Source organism: Pagrus major, chromosome 20 (genome assembly GCF_040436345.1).
Source record: "Pagrus major chromosome 20, Pma_NU_1.0".
Taxonomy (NCBI): domain Eukaryota; kingdom Metazoa; phylum Chordata; class Actinopteri; order Spariformes; family Sparidae; genus Pagrus; species Pagrus major.
In genome coordinates this window covers 9,835,442-9,851,779 of record NC_133234.1, presented here as the reverse complement: position 1 = coordinate 9,851,779, position 16,338 = coordinate 9,835,442, and the positions used below count along the sequence as shown (strand labels likewise).

Below are 16,338 nucleotides of genomic sequence, written 5' to 3'. Positions count from 1 at the left end.
TTTCTTTGTTGGGCGGGGTTTCTGTTCTAAAATCCTGCCTATCGACTCTCAGGTGGTCTCAAACAGGTCTGCTTACTATCCCCAGAGTCAAAACAAAATACAAATGAGCTATGAACCTTGCAAAAGATTGTACTTGTACTTCATTTGACTCTTTTAAAACCTTTCTAAATGTTCTAAATTTCTTTTTTTCATAGTGTTTTTGTGTTATACTACATTGTGCTTCTTCTCTCAGTGCCTTTCTCTTATGTAAAGCATGTTGAATAGTCTTGTCATTGTAAGGGGCTATAAAAATACACATTGCCTGTGGCCCTTTTTTAATTGGAGACATTGTGACTTGTCATTGCAGGAAAAGCACATGTGTAGCTTATGACATTAAATAATGACAGCTAGATCCAATTAAAGTACCACAGTGAGTTATGCCAGTCAGCAAAAGCGGACAATATCACGGCCTTGGAACCATTAAATGAAATACGGCAAGTATTTGTTATTGTTATTGTTATTGATATCAATCACTGCACACCTGCAGTTTCCTTTCTATGACATGTCAATTATGGCCCTAAGGATGTTGGCACATGCTTAAGGGCCTCCTTACCTCCAGGGGACCCAGTCAGAGGGTAAAAAAACATCAGCTGCCTACATTAAATAATGTTTAACATTTATTTAAAAAATAAATGAAAATAAAAAATCTCTTTCAGTGCTTATAGATGAATTTATTCATTTATGTTTTCTTTAAAAATAAGCATTAGGTTCAATGTGTGGGAAAAAGTGTATAATTTGTTTCACCTCCCTTAAAGACAGGAGAAAGCATCTTTACATTTAAATTCCCATTTAAATATCTAAACCTGGATAAGACACATATTAAAATTAAATGTTAAATGCATATAAATTATATGTATAATGAAGGGCTATACTTTTCCTAAAAATAAACGACTATCCAATGGCATATGAATACCGAAATATGAATTGATATGCTTAAATATATACCCAGCTACATTAATGAAGATAATAATAATAATCATCTGGCAGTTATGTTGTTTGTTTACCAAATGTCAAAATGTATGTGAAGTGGTGGGCCTCAAAAAAATGTCTGGTGTGTGATCTATTCATTTATGCATTAGTTCATTTGATCTGTTATGAATACAGCATTTAATTGGTGTTTCAATTGAAGCTGCAGGTGCAGTGACTCCTTTAGAAAGAAAAGTAAACAACAACATAACAGCATAAAGTAACATTAGGTGAGCTGTGGTGAACTTGACACAGCATTAAACAGATAAATAACCGAACAAAAAAAATCAAGTAGGGCGTCCATGTGCCCAGTGGTCTAAGATGCATACCATGTAATCGTTATATCTTAAAATGCCCAAAAAATATTCTTCAAAAAAAAAAAAAGAGCAACAGAGAAAATCAATATAATAGATATATATATTTAAGAGCTCGGTGCAATTATAAAATTTAAAAGAGGTGGAAATATATATTTAGCATCAAATAATAAATATGACTAGTCAATATTTTGCAATCAAATGAAACACACTATCAGAAGTCTGTGTAAGCTGTGTATATTTTTATTGATTCAGAAAATATACACAAATATCATAGTAATAAAGTTGAAGCATGGTAAAGAAATGTACAGGACATCAGACAGCTCACTCCCCTCAGTGACACCAGTCCATCCTGACAGGCCCGGGTCAAAACCCTCCTGAAAATATTAACAATAACCTTTTTGTCATTGCCCACCACAGTGGAGACCAAAACACACACTTCAGGCGGACTCTAAAGGTAAAAATCTCTGCTTCACTTTTCCCCCAGAGCTGTCAGGAAGTAAACAGCACTCTTCTCTCCAAGCTCCATCTTTAAACAATCTGTGACATTCTGGCAAAACTTATCTACACATTTTTACATGTATCATAAAACAAAACGAACAAAAATACAAACACCAGACTTGTTCACCACCAAGATCTTACAACTTTCTCAAGTCTTTTTCATACCTGGAGTTACAAGCTGGACTAAGGCTTTTTCATATCATACAATCCTCATGGCTCTCCTTTTTATTCTGTCCTCAGCTAAAAGTAGTCTTCCTCCCACATTCAATGAAGTTTTAGGTGGGGACCAGTCTTCTGTTAGAATTCATGGGTAATACATCACTTCTTCCTCCTTTATACCTCCTTCGTCAGACTCTCTGAAGCAAAGCTAAAGGCTAAACAAACATTGAAGACAATAACACACAGACGGACACTGACATTTATTGACGGAAAGCAGCCTCGCTTCCATTCACAAACTCACTGCAGACTCTCTCACATTCATTCCCGCCTCTGATATCCTCCTTAGTCCATTTTCAAGCATTCTCCTGTCTCGTTATATATTCAGGCTTATATATACTATAGGCCTGAATACACTTCTTTTGTGTTCATCTCCATAGTTGTTTACATATTTATTTATTTATTATCAAGAACACCATAAGCAGCGGATGTAGCTCTCAAACGTTAGCAGGTTGATAGTTGATTTTTTTAACCACATGTGTAAACCAAAGAATAATTCAATTTAAGTCCATTTTTGTGCACTTTGATGGTTTTTTTTTTTTTTTTTTTTTGCAAGTCGAGCCTCTGAGTCGATGGACAGGTGAATATGAGTAAGAAGGGTTGGGACCTGTGTGTTGTTTCACCCCCTTCCCCCTCCGGCCGCTCCCCGAAAAGCAGTACCAACCAGTTCCAGCCAAGAGTCAGTTTGTCCCACTGGTTTTTTCCTTGGGCTCTTCCTGGTCACCAGTGTTCACACAGCATACTGACAGACACACGGATGGCCTCGATCCCCCTTCTTTAGGGCCTGCAACGCCTCATCCGCCTCCTCTTGTCTTCCTACACTCACTCATGTTTCCATTCATCCATTTGAAAAGAAAGGGGTATTTGATACCCTGCAGCTGCTGAACCACAAGAAACAAGGAAAGAAAGAGAAATGTCACTTTAGGGATTAATATTTTTGTCAAGTCAATCTAAAAAGTAACCGTTGTTTATGGCTTATCTTGTGCATGTGCAACTCTCAACAGAGATGAGACGGATGCATGATGTCTCACTCCTTAGCAACTTCTGTGATCAGCTCTGGTAAAAAACAGTGTGTCCACTTCCGAATTATTATTGATATTATTGATCTTATGCCTGGTTTTCTGGCACATTCGTGATGATGAACATGATAAAGAGGGCGGGGGGAACTGAAAGGGAAACTGGCAGTGTGAAAAAGTGTAACGCCTATTTTTAGAATCTTTACCCACATTTTAAAAAAACACTTATACACACAAATTTTGGTGCAAATGTGGCATAAATCTGTCTCTAACTTTGTCCTGTCTCTGGCCCAAAGCCCATTGGTGCCAACTGAAGACATTAATCTTTATTAATTTACTTTCATTTTTAATAAAAGGCTAAAACAGCTGGTAGTAAAACAATAAGGAATATATAGAATATCTCCAGACCTATCCAGTAAAAAAAGGCTTTGACGGAAAGTTTTGTTTTTACTGCCATGTTGTTGCATCCACTCCAAAATACATCTGTACTTTAACTGTGACTCTGAAGTTCAGGTGATTTATTCTATGATGTTTAGGGTATTTAAGTTTTTTGTTTTTGTAAGTGTTTTTTTGAGCATATCACTGCTTTTTGTTGAGTATCAGCAATTTATTTCTCTACCTGGCTATGTAGGGTTAGAGGTGTCAGAGGACAAAAGATGCAGATAGCTGTTCAAGCATGCTGTGTGTGTTTGTGTGTGACATGTCCGTACCTGCCACTGACCTGCAGGTCAGCCAGGAGGAGCTCACTTTGCCAGATGTTCAAACGGCACACTGACCTAAGAGTGGAGGGAAAGATGAGAAGCTTGAAGCGGATCAAAGGGAGAAGACAGAAACCTGAAGAGAATACGCTGTAATTTAAAATCCAAGCTCTTCCAAGCCAGTACTCTGTCCTAGTTCTTTATCTCCTGAGTTTGGTTCTTTGGGCTATTTGGTCAGAAAATGCTTATTTGTGATCTGTTGGCAGTTCCAAACAGGTTTTCCTCTCAGAAACGTTGCTGAAACTGGCTCAATCATTGGCTACTAAATAGAACTGTCAAGATCATAAGAGGATAATATGCAAATATCCTTAATTTGTGTAAGACTGTGTGTATTCAAATTACCAACATCTGCTTCATCACATTATTTTAGTGTGTGTAAGATTCTTCGAATAGTGATATAAAGATACAGCACAATCAGTCTGGATATTTAGGATGGCTGCTGCCGTTACTGCAGACGGCAGACATGATCCCTAATAAATGAAGAAGCACTAGAGGGAGTCCAATTACAAATTATAAAGAGGCTATGGGACACAAGGAGCCAACCTCGGCGGATTAGTCTATTCTGTGTCTATATCATGTCAGACTTAAACAAAAACTCTGCACATCAATATGCTGGTGGTGGTAATTATGAGTAGATTATGTTTGAATGTTTTCCCAGCTCCAATATTTCCAAGTCGAAATGATAAATTATGAATCTGTATCAACATGAGTGGCGAACACAACAGAAAATAGAGCAATGTCAGCAGTCCAAGGTAATGAGAATCTTTCTGATGCACAAAAAAGCAGTTCATGCTACATAGAAAATGGGAGTAATATCAGCTGCAGTTAATTATGGTTGATATGTAATTATGGTCTAAAATAAGACTCAGGAGACATTCTAGTGACACTGCAATGCTAAAGTGGTGTACCAACCGACCAACTAGCATGGGTAATAGCATGAAAAACACAAAAACTTGCAGCAATAAGATGTCACCAGCCTCTATAAATATTTGGTGCATGCAGCATTAAATCTAAAGCATGTAATCTGCACTTGTAAGCACTGTGTTCCACAAACCTCCACCTTAATCTGAAGGCACGTTTTTATGAATAAGACAAGAGCACTCGGCTAAAGCAACGGATGCGCATAAAACATGCAGCTACTCCCCTCACAACGAAACCTCACTGAAATGTAAATCCACTATCTCCCTACCTGTGATGCAGTGATGCGTGATTGGTCGAGTCGCGCAGTGAGGTCAGAGGAGGAGACGTTGGCGGGGGCCCCGCGATGAAGCCTCATGGCCACCTTCCTCTCTCGCTCGGCTCGCTCTGCTCTCCCCGCCTGAGGAGAGCGGTTACCTGCGCACAAACAAAGATACACGTTTGAATTTAAGACCCTTCATTCTGTTACAGCTGTAGGCCACAGTTCCTTCCAAACATCCAGAACCACAAACAGCATCCTCACCTGACTGCTGGACCCCACGTGTGGCCGGGTTGGACGGCGCAGCATCTGCCTCGTTCCTCACTCTGTTGGCTGCTGATGGGTTCGGACCAGGCGGCAAAGCTCGGCCTCCGGCTCCTCTTTGGCCTCCTCCTGCCCGCTCCTCCCCTTCTTTTCCCTCCCTTCTCTCCCTGTCTCCATCCTCTGCGGTCCTGCTTGCCCCCTGAAACACAGAGGAACAGTACAGACGTGAACCTATGCTGTGGAGTAGAGAAAGGACAGAAAAGTAATGGAAAAGCAGGGGACAGTTTGCAGCTGTCACTGTGAAAGGTATAAATTCTGAACAAGCTACTCACAAACTTCAGCATGTTCCAGTCAAAAACGTAGTCGTAGGAGAAGCCCTGTCTGTGGAAAAGGTTCCTAAAAAGCTGCCTCAGATATGAGTAGTCCGGTTTGTCATCGAACCGCAGCGAACGACACAGATTCAGGTAAGTGGAGAACTCAGCTGGGAAACACAAGAAAAAAGGTGGATTTTAAACAAAGACAGGTCAACTGTATAGGTTTTTTAGAAAGAAATGTGACTTCTTTAAATTGGTCTTTCTGCTTTTAGAACTCTCTGTTTCTCTACACTCACAGGGGTATCCCTTGCAGAGCACCTCGATGGGGGTGGACATTTTCTTCTCACTGATGCGTTCATACTTCTGCCTCTTGGTGGCAGCCTTGAGCCCCTGCCAGGGCAGAGAGCCCAGGTTGAAGTACATGAGAACGTAGCCCAGAGACTCCAAGTCATCTCGCCTCGACTGCTCTGTGGAGGCAAACATGGAACGGATAGAGTCAAGGGAGATGAGTGTGAAATGGCGTAAAGGTTTGAGAAAAGAGAAGAAGAAAAGGGAGAGGAGGAAAGGAAGAAAGATGAAGGAAAGGAAATGGAAGGAGGCTGTAGCTCTGAGAACTGAGAATCTAGTCCTGATCAATAAACATGCATATTGCAGCATCTCTGCTGACATTTTACTGTGAACACACACATAAACCACAGCGGGGTTAGCAGAACACACACATTCACACAGATATTTAGGCCAGCCTCAGTGTGTATGCTGTCTCACCAATGCCCAGATGGGTGTTGATGGAGGCGTAGCGGGCGGTGCCGGTGAGGTTCTTATTCTCACGGTAGGGGATGTGCTGGTGCGTCCGGGCGTCACGGTATTTCTTAGCCAAGCCAAAGTCGATGATGTAGACCAGGTTGCCTTTCTTGCCGAGCCCCATAAGGAAGTTGTCGGGCTTCACGTCTCTGTGGATGAAGTTCTTGGAGTGGATATATTCAATCCTGCTGATCTGAAGTACAGAGATGACAGCAGGATTTAATAGAGATTAACACTATCCCATTACCAAAAAAATGCAATTCATAAGAAGATGCTATGAGTTTTTGGGTTTAGACTTTCAAAGAGTTCCCCGGGTTGTCTCATGTCAGTATGCTATGACAGTCAACTTACAGAGACATGAAATAAATCTAGATGAACATTTTGGCTCAAAGTGATACTACTATTTTCTCAAACGACTGACTGTATAGAAAGGGGTCAAACAAAGAAAACCACAAGGTACGCACAAATAAATTCCTCCAAAAAGATGTTTCTGTCATTCTATGTCGTTCTTAATGTGCTAATGTATGTTCAAGTGTTTTTTTGTTCAGTTATCACTTAGTTATTTGATGTTATAAAAAGGGGGGAGATGTCTTTTTTTACACTGAGCCCTGCTCAAGATTGAGCTGGGCATGTGTATAAGCGGAAACTTGATACCACGGCTCCACTGCACCAATCAGTTCTAGTGTTGTCAAAAGTATCTAAATATCAAAACATTTTGATACTGAATATTTGGAATGGTCCCAATACTCATTTTTTACAGTATCGATACTCCAGTACAAGCTGCATCTTTTTGCTCTCCTCTCCAACAGCAAGTGGTGCCCACATAGTCCCACCTGCTCCAGAGGTAAACTAACTTAGATGCTGTTTTGCTTAACACACAGTACACAAGCCTCGATATATTTATCTTTTCATAAAAATCTGAAAATGTATGCCTCCAATGTTATGTCAATGTTTCCCTGCACTATTAAATATTGATATTTTTCAAGGTATTGTATCGAAGTTAAAAATTCCAGTATCATGACAACACTATTTAGTATCGCAGAGACACTGGCTCATGACGTCACCAGATATTTTGGCTTCTTTTCTGTACAGTATGATGAAATGGAGATACGTCAATATGTCAATGTTGCAAACCTTAGAAGTGCCACAGGATGCTACTATGTGTATTTGGAGATATAAGATTTTTTTTTTTCTTTTTCGAGTTCATCGTTTTTTTCTTTTGGGTTACTACAACAATAGATTTACTTGCTAAAATGCTAAAAAAACAAATCAGTTTTCTCATACTGTCAAATGCAGCAGCACTGTATTACCTCTCTGTCTAAAACGCTCTGTTTTAGCTCCTGTCTCTTTAAGGTCCCCCCTCCCAAATCCCAAGTCTGCTCTGATTGGTCAGCTTACACACGCCTGAGCCTGGACTGCAACAACAACAGAGCAGCTGTGCCAAATTAATTCTTACGTACCAAACTAGCCACTCTGCAAAAAGTATGCAAATGTGTGACATGGCGACATAGGGTGGTGTCAGCAAGTCACAGAATAAAAGGCGGAACTACTGGCGAGGCGTTGCCAGAGCAGTGTTTTCTGTGGGAGAGAGGAGCGTCTGTAGGTGCAGACTTTGACCTTTTTAACTTTCAAGCTCTTTTATATGCACAGGAACATATACAACACACCAAAAGAAAGAACAAAAACGAAAAGCATAACAGGTCTCCTTTAAGCATGCAACTATAATATGTCAATGCCATAGTGTCCTTGAATGCACCAACGAGGAGGGGTTTTGAAACAGTCCATGATTACAACTCCATAGCCAAACAGTTATTACAATTTTTGAAAAAAAAAGGAAAGCAATAAAATCTTTAGTGATGGAATACCTTTTCTCGCACATCTCTGCAAGCTGATTTTCACAGCGTATTAAAAAGAATTGCACAATTCAAAGTAGAAATTGATCATTTCTGCATTGCTCCAAAACATACAAATACTGGCCAAACCCCCAAATCTGACTGATCTGATGTTTTGTTGTTGGACAATATAAATAAATTGATTTTTTAAGGAATCAAGTTTTCCTCAGGTTTCCAGAATAGTGATTATTTAGTCTGAGCATCTGGCCAAGAGTTGTTCCCTTTTCACATAAGAATGTGTGAAGGACTTTTGGTAGAGTTGTGATACTTGGAGTCTTTATATTCCAGCAGTTATAGAGTGTTTGGTCTAAAACTGAGAGTGAGTTTTAAAGGCTGCAAGTCTCATTGCCTGGTAAAATAATAGTTGAGTCACTGGTATTGATCAATAATTCTAGTCGCTTGTCTGCAGATATATTGAGGTCATTTCATGTTATAGGACAGTTAAAATCTTCATTATCGCCCTTTTAGAGGAGAGGAGAGGAGAAGAGAGGAGAGGAGAGGAGAGATGTTACAATGACAGAGCGATTAGGAAAAGAGGTCAAAGTTGCCAAGAGAAAATAGGACGAAAAGAACAAATGTGCCAGTTGTAGACTAAAGAATGACATATGAGGGATTAAGGAGGCTCATAAAAGACACCGCAGGCTGACCCCTGCGACAAGGATTAGGCCGACTTGCGGAGCTTCCACGTCCTAGATTTGAAATGACTTTTATGGAGGAGCTGAATGGTGGAAGATAGTGAGGGGATAAGCTTTGTCTCGAGCCAGGAAACAAGCTTCAGAGGTTTAGATGAGAATTATTCTCCGATTTCAAATGATCCACTTAGTTCCAGTCCAAAAATAGCCACATCCATTTATTGAAATCTGTGTAACTCCCCAGCCTGAGGTCGACTTCAGTGCATCATACGTGAGCAAAGGTGTGACTTTAGACTACTGTTATCTTTTTAAATTTGTTTGTAATTGCATAATTTCAAGTGCACCTTTCCATTGTCTATAACTTTAACTGTGTATCCATTGTTTCTCATCTTTGGGTGCCTTTAAAAAAAACCCAGACGCCATCAGGAAACATAACACTGTTCTGCAGCAAGCTTGGAAGGAAATGAATTACTACTAACGGACTGTCTGACAATTATTGGCTCTGGATCCCAGAAAAAAACCCAGATGAACTGTATGTGGGGATGGGAGGATTTAAGTTGCAGACGAATTCTAAGTGCTATATCGTAGGAAACTGGACAGTTTCTTGAAGACGTTTCACCTCTCATCCAAGAGGCTTCTTCAGTTCTAACTAACTGGAGGGGAGTTGCAGTCTTTTAAACCATGTGTGGGAGTGTCCTTACAAAGTCGCTAAGGACACGTTCACGTATGAACTCTGAGTTTCAGAGTTGAAGGCCCACATGAAGGCCGATTGGGTCAATGACCCACGTTTGGCCCCAATGACTCTGAAACTCAGAGCTCACACTCCCACACAGGGTTTAAAAGCCTGCGACTCCCCTCCAGATAGTTAGAACTGAAGAAGCCTCTTGGATGAGAGGTGAAACGTCTTCAAGAAACTGACACAAATCCAGTTGCCTACGATACAGCACTTACAAGTACCATGACCTGGACGACTGAGAACCTTCATCAACATCATGCAGAAGAATGTTTGTCTCTCAAGAAAATGTAAGGTAATGTGATTCCACTATGTTTAGTGCCATTTTAAGAGTTTTAAGCATATTTTGATGATAATCAATAATATCATGAATCATGATTATTTTGGCGAAGATAATTGTGACATTACATTTTCATATCATCCCATGTTGACTGTTACGTTTTACAATGTTGACTACAATCAGTCAGTCTGTCTCACCATCTGGTCGGCCAGCAGCAGGACTGTTTTCAGACTGAACTTGCGGGAGCAGAAGTTGAACAGGTCCTCCAGACTGGGTCCCAGCAGCTCCATCACCATAACGTTGTAGTCGCCTTCTGCTCCACACCACTTAATAGATGGGATTCCTACTGTTGGGAAGGGAGGAGGGGGAATCAGAAGGTTAGGAAACCACCAATTTTCACTTTATTTGGTTTCACATGCAGTTTGCATCTATAGTCCTACCACTGCTATAACAGAAGATGAATGTTAACATTATTTTTAGGTTATTCACAAATCAATATTTCAAACTTTTTCAAACTTTCTCCAACTGCAGAAGTTCCCCCATGGGTACAAATACCCCTAGTTGGGAACCATCGCTCTACTTCCCAGTATTTGACTTTCATTTTACTGATAATAACAATTCATCTGCAACTTGTCCTCAGTTATATATTACTATTTTTATTATCACTGTGGAAGTAGTATTATGAGTAGTAGTACTGTAGCTAACACCATAGCTAACATTGCTTTATATTACTTATATCACTATATAAAAATGCAATATTACTACTATATTTTCATATATATTTCATGGTGGAGAATTATTACTGTCTAGGCTGTATGTTACATAGACTGCACATACTGTATATTACAATACTATATACTTAAATATGTAATTATGTATATTGTATATTGTATTTGAATACATTTTTCAAGTTCTGTACTTGATTACAATTTTGATCACTGCATACTTCTACTGCACTACATTTGAAAATGAATGGTATTTTTTGCTCCACTACGCAACACGATATGCGTCTATATGATATGATGCAGGACTATACTAATAATCTAAACAGTGGCATCTCTGCATGTAAGCAAGTTCTGCATGTATTTGTTAGTGAGTATCATAACAACGTAATGATATATTATTGTATAATAATAAAACACTGTAAAAGCACAATGAGTACTTTTTATTTTTTATAGATGTAAGTACATTTTGTTTATAATACAGTACTTTTACGTAACATTTCAAATTCTGGGCTTTAATTTGTAACAGAGTACTTTTAGATCATAGTACAGTATTCTTGAATCCTGGTCCTCGGTGACCCCTATCCTGCGTGTTTTAGATGTTTTTCTCCCCCAACACACCTGATTCAAATGATCAGCTCATCATCAAGCTCTGTTGAAGCCTGTTCATGACTTATTCATTTAAATCAGGTGTGTCGGAGCAAGGAAACATCTAAAACATGAAGGACAGGACTCCCCCAGGAACAGGATTGAAAAACACTGCCATTATACTTTTACTTAAAGGTGCAATAAGTATGAATTTTAGTATAAACACACAAAAAAACAAAATTCAATTAAAGTTTTACTTTTATTTCAATAGAAACATCTGGGGGGCTAATTCAAACCTATAGCTGATGTAGTATGAAGGTTTTCTGTTTCCCTAACCATCCGTAATGCTATAGTTACATATATTATTTAGTTATTTCATTCAAATAGTTCTTGTTGGTTTTCTAACCTTAGCCTGCTATGGAATGTGAAAGCTTTGGAAGGATCAATTAAGTCTTTCTTAAATTATGCATTAACATGCAAGGCTTCAACAGAGATCAACAGCACTCAGCAGCCATGACTTCACCTCAGTGAGACTGAATGACCTTTAATATCTTTCAACAACCCTGAAATGACATAAATGCTCCTTCACTCCAGTCAAAGATTCCTTCTGTGTGTCCCTGAATGACCCTGAATGCACGCAAATGCCCTTAAATGTCCTGAAATGTCTCTAAACGCCTCCTCGGCAACAGTAATCATTGTTAAAACCCCTCAGCAGCCTTCACTACCCCTCAGTGCCCCTTAAACTCTTCACTGCCTCTCAGTGCCCCCTAGTAAAGCTTTCAAAAACCCGGAAACCTTTCCCGGTGTGTCTTACCTCCCCCCTGCATCATCTTGTAAAATTTGCTCTCAATGTGGAGCTGTGGGTGTTTGGTCTTCACACATTCCAGTTTGATGGCTACTTCCTCTCCTGTAGCGATGTTAGAACCTGAAATACCAGAGAAGTAGTTACAAAGCATTAGTCATTTCCAACACATAAAGGGACCTGAGAAATTTAAGAGTGAGATCTATTTTAAACAGTGCACAAAAACTGGAATATGTGTATTATATGCTTCTTGCTATTTAAAGATAAAAATAAGGAACAGTGTCAGCTTAGCACAGTTCAAATTCTCACCAAGGTAAATATCTCCAAAGGATCCGCTCCCTATCTTCCTCCCGAGGCGGTACTTGTTCCCCACCCTCAACTCCATGGCTCCTGAGCTTTTCAACTCACTGAGGGGGTAAACACACGCAGATACAAACACACACAGAGCTTCAGTCATCAGTCACCGTTGATCAATAGAGTTAAAGGACAGGGGTGCCAAGCTGCAGACTTTGAACTTAAAGCTATGAGCCCTGGGGCTGCTGTATCATGAGAGAAAATAAAAGTGGAGGCATGGGAAAAAAAACGACAGGAAAGATGAGAAAGAATGAAAAGCGCAAATAACTGATCCACAGCAGTGACGTAGTCCAGCCTGAGTTGAACCCACTGGAACCAGGAAGGAAAATGTTGCTCACTTCCACTTCTAACGCCACTTCGTGTGACTAACCCCACTATGGAGGCCAAACATTTTTCAGTGTAACCACCCTGCTCGTAACGGCCATGTTTGGTTGAGTTAGAGCTCTGACACCTCCAGAGGACCTGATAATAAATTCTGGTATCTCAGAGGACAACAATTACAGTGTTTATAAAGTGCACGGGGAAAAGGTGAGAGCAAAGAGGAGCAGAGCGTGGAGTTGTATAACATGATTTATTCAGGGCTGCAGGAGGTGGGGGCTGGATCAGCATCTCACACTCTTCCCAAAGCACTTCAAGGGAGTCTGGTCCTGTGTACAAGAGATTTGCATAAACTCCCAATTTCTGGACTGGAGTCCCCTGACGAAATCTGAATGAGTCATGTTTTCCTCACCCAAGCCCTGTATCTGTCTGAATAGCCATGAAATACAGACTTAGAGTGGGAAATGACTGAGGGCTCTTACCGACAGAGGTTAGGCTTCACAAGCCGGTTTGACATTGCACTAAACGCTGACTGAGTTCATTTTTCTAGTCTTGGCTGCGTTGTGGACCTACATACACCCCATCCACATATGCTGTGTGGGGGGAAACAAGGCACTGCTGCACAGTACCAAAGCCTTTACCTCAGGTCTCTCCAGCTCATCTCCTCTCACAGCCTCTTAAGAGCTGCTGTGTTACAAAACTGAGAGCCACTGGTGCTGCAAAGGACTGCAAAAACAGGCAAGACGTTATATTTTCAGAGAGATTACTTCATGCAGTTGCCCCAGATAGCACCAGCGAGGCAAAAAGGGAAGGTGCTGAATGCAGAAAACACACCGTTCATCCCTCACTGGCCATCAAATGTGCTGATAATCCCCATAACCGCACCCTCTATATACAGGTAGGACCTCTGAACAAGCGCACCCCCCACACCCGCCCCAGCACGACTGTATTTGGGCTCGATTTATCTAACCCAAAACCACCTCACACACACCATCACACACACACACATACAAGCCTCCAGACACCTTGACTAGCCAACATACACCCCCCCACACACACATCCTCCTCCTCCTCCTCTTCCTCCTCCTCACCGGGTTATGTCAGGCTCCGTGGTCGCCCGCTGGCTCTGTCTCACTCAGGACCCTGGACAGCGACGCACCGACGCGGCTTCGGACGGCTCATAACCTCGGAGATCTGTGACCCGAACCCCTCCACAGAGACCCACCCAAAAAATACAGCTGATCTGAGACGAGCCGAGCCGTGCTACTCCGGAAGATTCTCACTGTCACGATTTTCTTATAGGTGGATAAACGCCGAAACCAGACACTGAGGTCCTTCTCTCCCTCTCTCTCCCTCTCTCCCTCTCTTGTGTGGCTGCGCCTCTCTCTCCCCCCTCACACACCCCCACCCAGCCCTCTCTCAGTTTACACCATTGACAATATCAATGATGTCATCCACAGACTGGAGGAGATGCCCGGATTGTCTTAAAGCCGCCGCGCTGCTGCTGCTGCTGCTGCTGCTGCTGTGTGCAGGCATGAATGAAGCAGCACTCACACACCTCACTTAAAGCTGCAACATGCATCTACACCGACACATCTTTTAATTCTTTAATTATAATGTAATAATGCCCAGTGTGCTACACTAAGTCACGCGGGGTTGCTAAATGAGCATGGATTTATGTGTGTGCAAATGTGTCAACCCCCTCTAGTGGTGATTCCAACAATAAAAAAAAAAGTCTTTTTTTGCCTGATATATATTCTTTTATTCTTCACAGCAAAGCGGCGTAGCAGCATTCTCCTAAACAACTGAAGTAGATGATGAAAAATAATTAATTTACACCTTTTATTAGCTGAAATCTTCACCGAAGCTGCTACGCTAGAAGCCTTAGCGCACACCCCGTCTGAAGTTGGTGCAGGAGCTGCTCAACCCACAAGTCAAGGTTGTAAATAACGTCTTTTCAAATCAATTTGGCTCGTCGGGGCTTCCGGAAACTTGGACTACCGCAGACAAGCTGCATGAAGCCATTTCACGTGGGTTTTTTTACGTTTTAAAACAAGTCCCCACCTACTTATTTTTTAAAGAGAGCGCTGCAACGCTTGTTTTGCTCTGAAGCTCCAGAAATGTTTTTGTGGAAAACAAAACTTCAACCAACTTTCTATCGGCATGAGTACGTAAAGACTGAATTTTCCTTTTTGTCTGAACTTTTCCTTTAACATTTTATCAAAGGCCTGTCTGAAGCGGAGTTGCAGACTTTTTGTATAATTCAGAATACATCAGTGGCAAAGAAACTGTAACCTCAAAACAAAAAATATTTATAAATACTTTGTTGCTTGAGGCTGGAAGACTGAACATGAATGGTGTAATATATAATTTAAACCTCATCGGTGTCACGGCCAGGAATAAATCAGAACGGTAGGTGAACAATGTGTGGAAGCTTCTGACTTTATCAAAGTCTCCTGTGGCAACAATGGAGCCTCCAAGTGCAAACTTCATTTGCTAAACGACGCCACGTCTGTTGGACTAAAAACGTATTGCTACTGTACGTTAATCAAAACACACTCAATACATTTTTTGCCAGCATACATTAGTTTTTGCAAAGCTACAGCAAACATGACATGTTGCCAGAGCTATGAGGTGTGAGGAGGCTAACACAGGCTAAATGTTAGCAACAGTACAGGTTTCCTAGCTTAACAGCTAGTTAGCTGAAGCTGTCATGAAAATATTAACCAGAAAACTTATCATTGCATTTTTTAAAAGATTTTTCATCCAGAATTCTGACCGAGTTTTCTTCAAGTAGCTCACCATTAACAGTAGTAAGTTGGTTCTCTTGTGTGCACAGGTCATAAAATCATTTATAGGACAGAAACTTTACAGAAATAAAGAGAAAATGCGAACAAGATGCTGCGCATGCGCCAGAATAAGTCACATTTATAAACAATAGACCATGGTAAGGAAACTTATGAAACAGTATAAAACACCACAAATCTCATATTTTTAGTCTTCATTCACTTGGTTTTCTGTTTATACTTTTTATATGTAGAACAAAATGAAGTTAAAATTCAAAATTCCCAGAGAAAACCAAAAATATCCACAGAAATGTGTGTTCCACCTGTCTGCCTGGTTAAAGTTATAGGCCTGTATAAAAATGTATAATTTTTAAAAAAAACAACATCGAGAATAGATCAGTCCATGTTTGTGATTCAGTCCTAGATCTGTAAATCAGAGGGAAACCTTAAACTTGAGGTTCTTTTCTGCATTATAATTCCTTCATTACTCATTTAAAATACAATAAGTAAAAAGAAGAAAAACATTAGTGAGGTGGAATGAAAAGTTAGCAGCCTTTCCAGAATAAAAGCAGCATTTACTTTACAAGTTACTTTTCTAGAACTACTAACTAGTACAGGGTAGATTCTGAAGCAAGAAAAACGCCACAGTAAACCAAGTCACTGCTCCATTCACTGTGTGTGGAACAATGCTAGACAGTCATATTGACTTCACAGTCCCATGGCACAGGGCTGTGAATGTGAATTCATGAGATGGTTGGCATTTAACCTGAAACAGTGAAGGAAAATGTGCTATGAATACCCGACATCCTGTAGGTCAACTGTTAACGACTCGTTCACACAAATCAAACACCAAATCACTGCAGAC

At 40.5% G+C, this 16,338-nt stretch overlaps 1 protein-coding gene across 4 annotated transcripts; it reads right to left on the bottom strand.

The window, feature by feature from the left end:
• Nucleotides 1–1,546: 1,546 nt before the first annotated feature.
• On the bottom strand, nucleotides 1,547–13,830 carry csnk1e (casein kinase 1, epsilon). Of its 4 annotated transcripts, XM_073490291.1 has the most exons (11): nucleotides 13,779–13,830; nucleotides 12,325–12,422; nucleotides 12,028–12,138; nucleotides 10,101–10,249; nucleotides 6,331–6,559; nucleotides 5,862–6,032; nucleotides 5,584–5,732; nucleotides 5,252–5,450; nucleotides 5,000–5,145; nucleotides 3,763–3,828; nucleotides 1,547–2,917 (listed from the first exon to the last, which is right to left on the bottom strand). In XM_073490291.1, the coding sequence occupies exons 2-10, from the start codon at nucleotides 12,398–12,400 to the stop codon at nucleotides 3,796–3,798; spliced, it is 1,263 nt and encodes a 420-aa protein (XP_073346392.1). In that variant the 5' UTR covers nucleotides 12,401–12,422; nucleotides 13,779–13,830; the 3' UTR covers nucleotides 1,547–2,917; nucleotides 3,763–3,795. The 4 variants fall into 4 exon arrangements, with proteins under 4 accessions (XP_073346392.1, XP_073346389.1, XP_073346390.1 ...); XM_073490288.1 differs by lacking the exon at nucleotides 13,779–13,830 and having other exon boundaries at nucleotides 12,325–12,458; XM_073490289.1 differs by lacking the exon at nucleotides 13,779–13,830 and having other exon boundaries at nucleotides 1,547–2,914; nucleotides 12,325–12,458.
• Nucleotides 13,831–16,338: the final 2,508 nt, after the last annotated feature.

Excerpts from the sequence above, each read along its gene's own strand:
- csnk1e (XM_073490291.1), bottom strand. The coding sequence starts at position 12,400 with ATGGAGTTGAGGGTGGGGAACAAGTACCGCCTCGGGAGGAAGATAGGG. Across the intron at positions 12,139-12,324 it reads CTTTGGAGATATTTACCTTG|GTTCTAACATCGCTACAGGA; the intron begins GTGAGAATTTGA and ends CTGGTATTTCAG. Across the intron at positions 5,451-5,583 it reads ACTGGAACATGCTGAAGTTT|GGGGCAAGCAGGACCGCAGA; the intron begins GTGAGTAGCTTG and ends TCTGTGTTTCAG.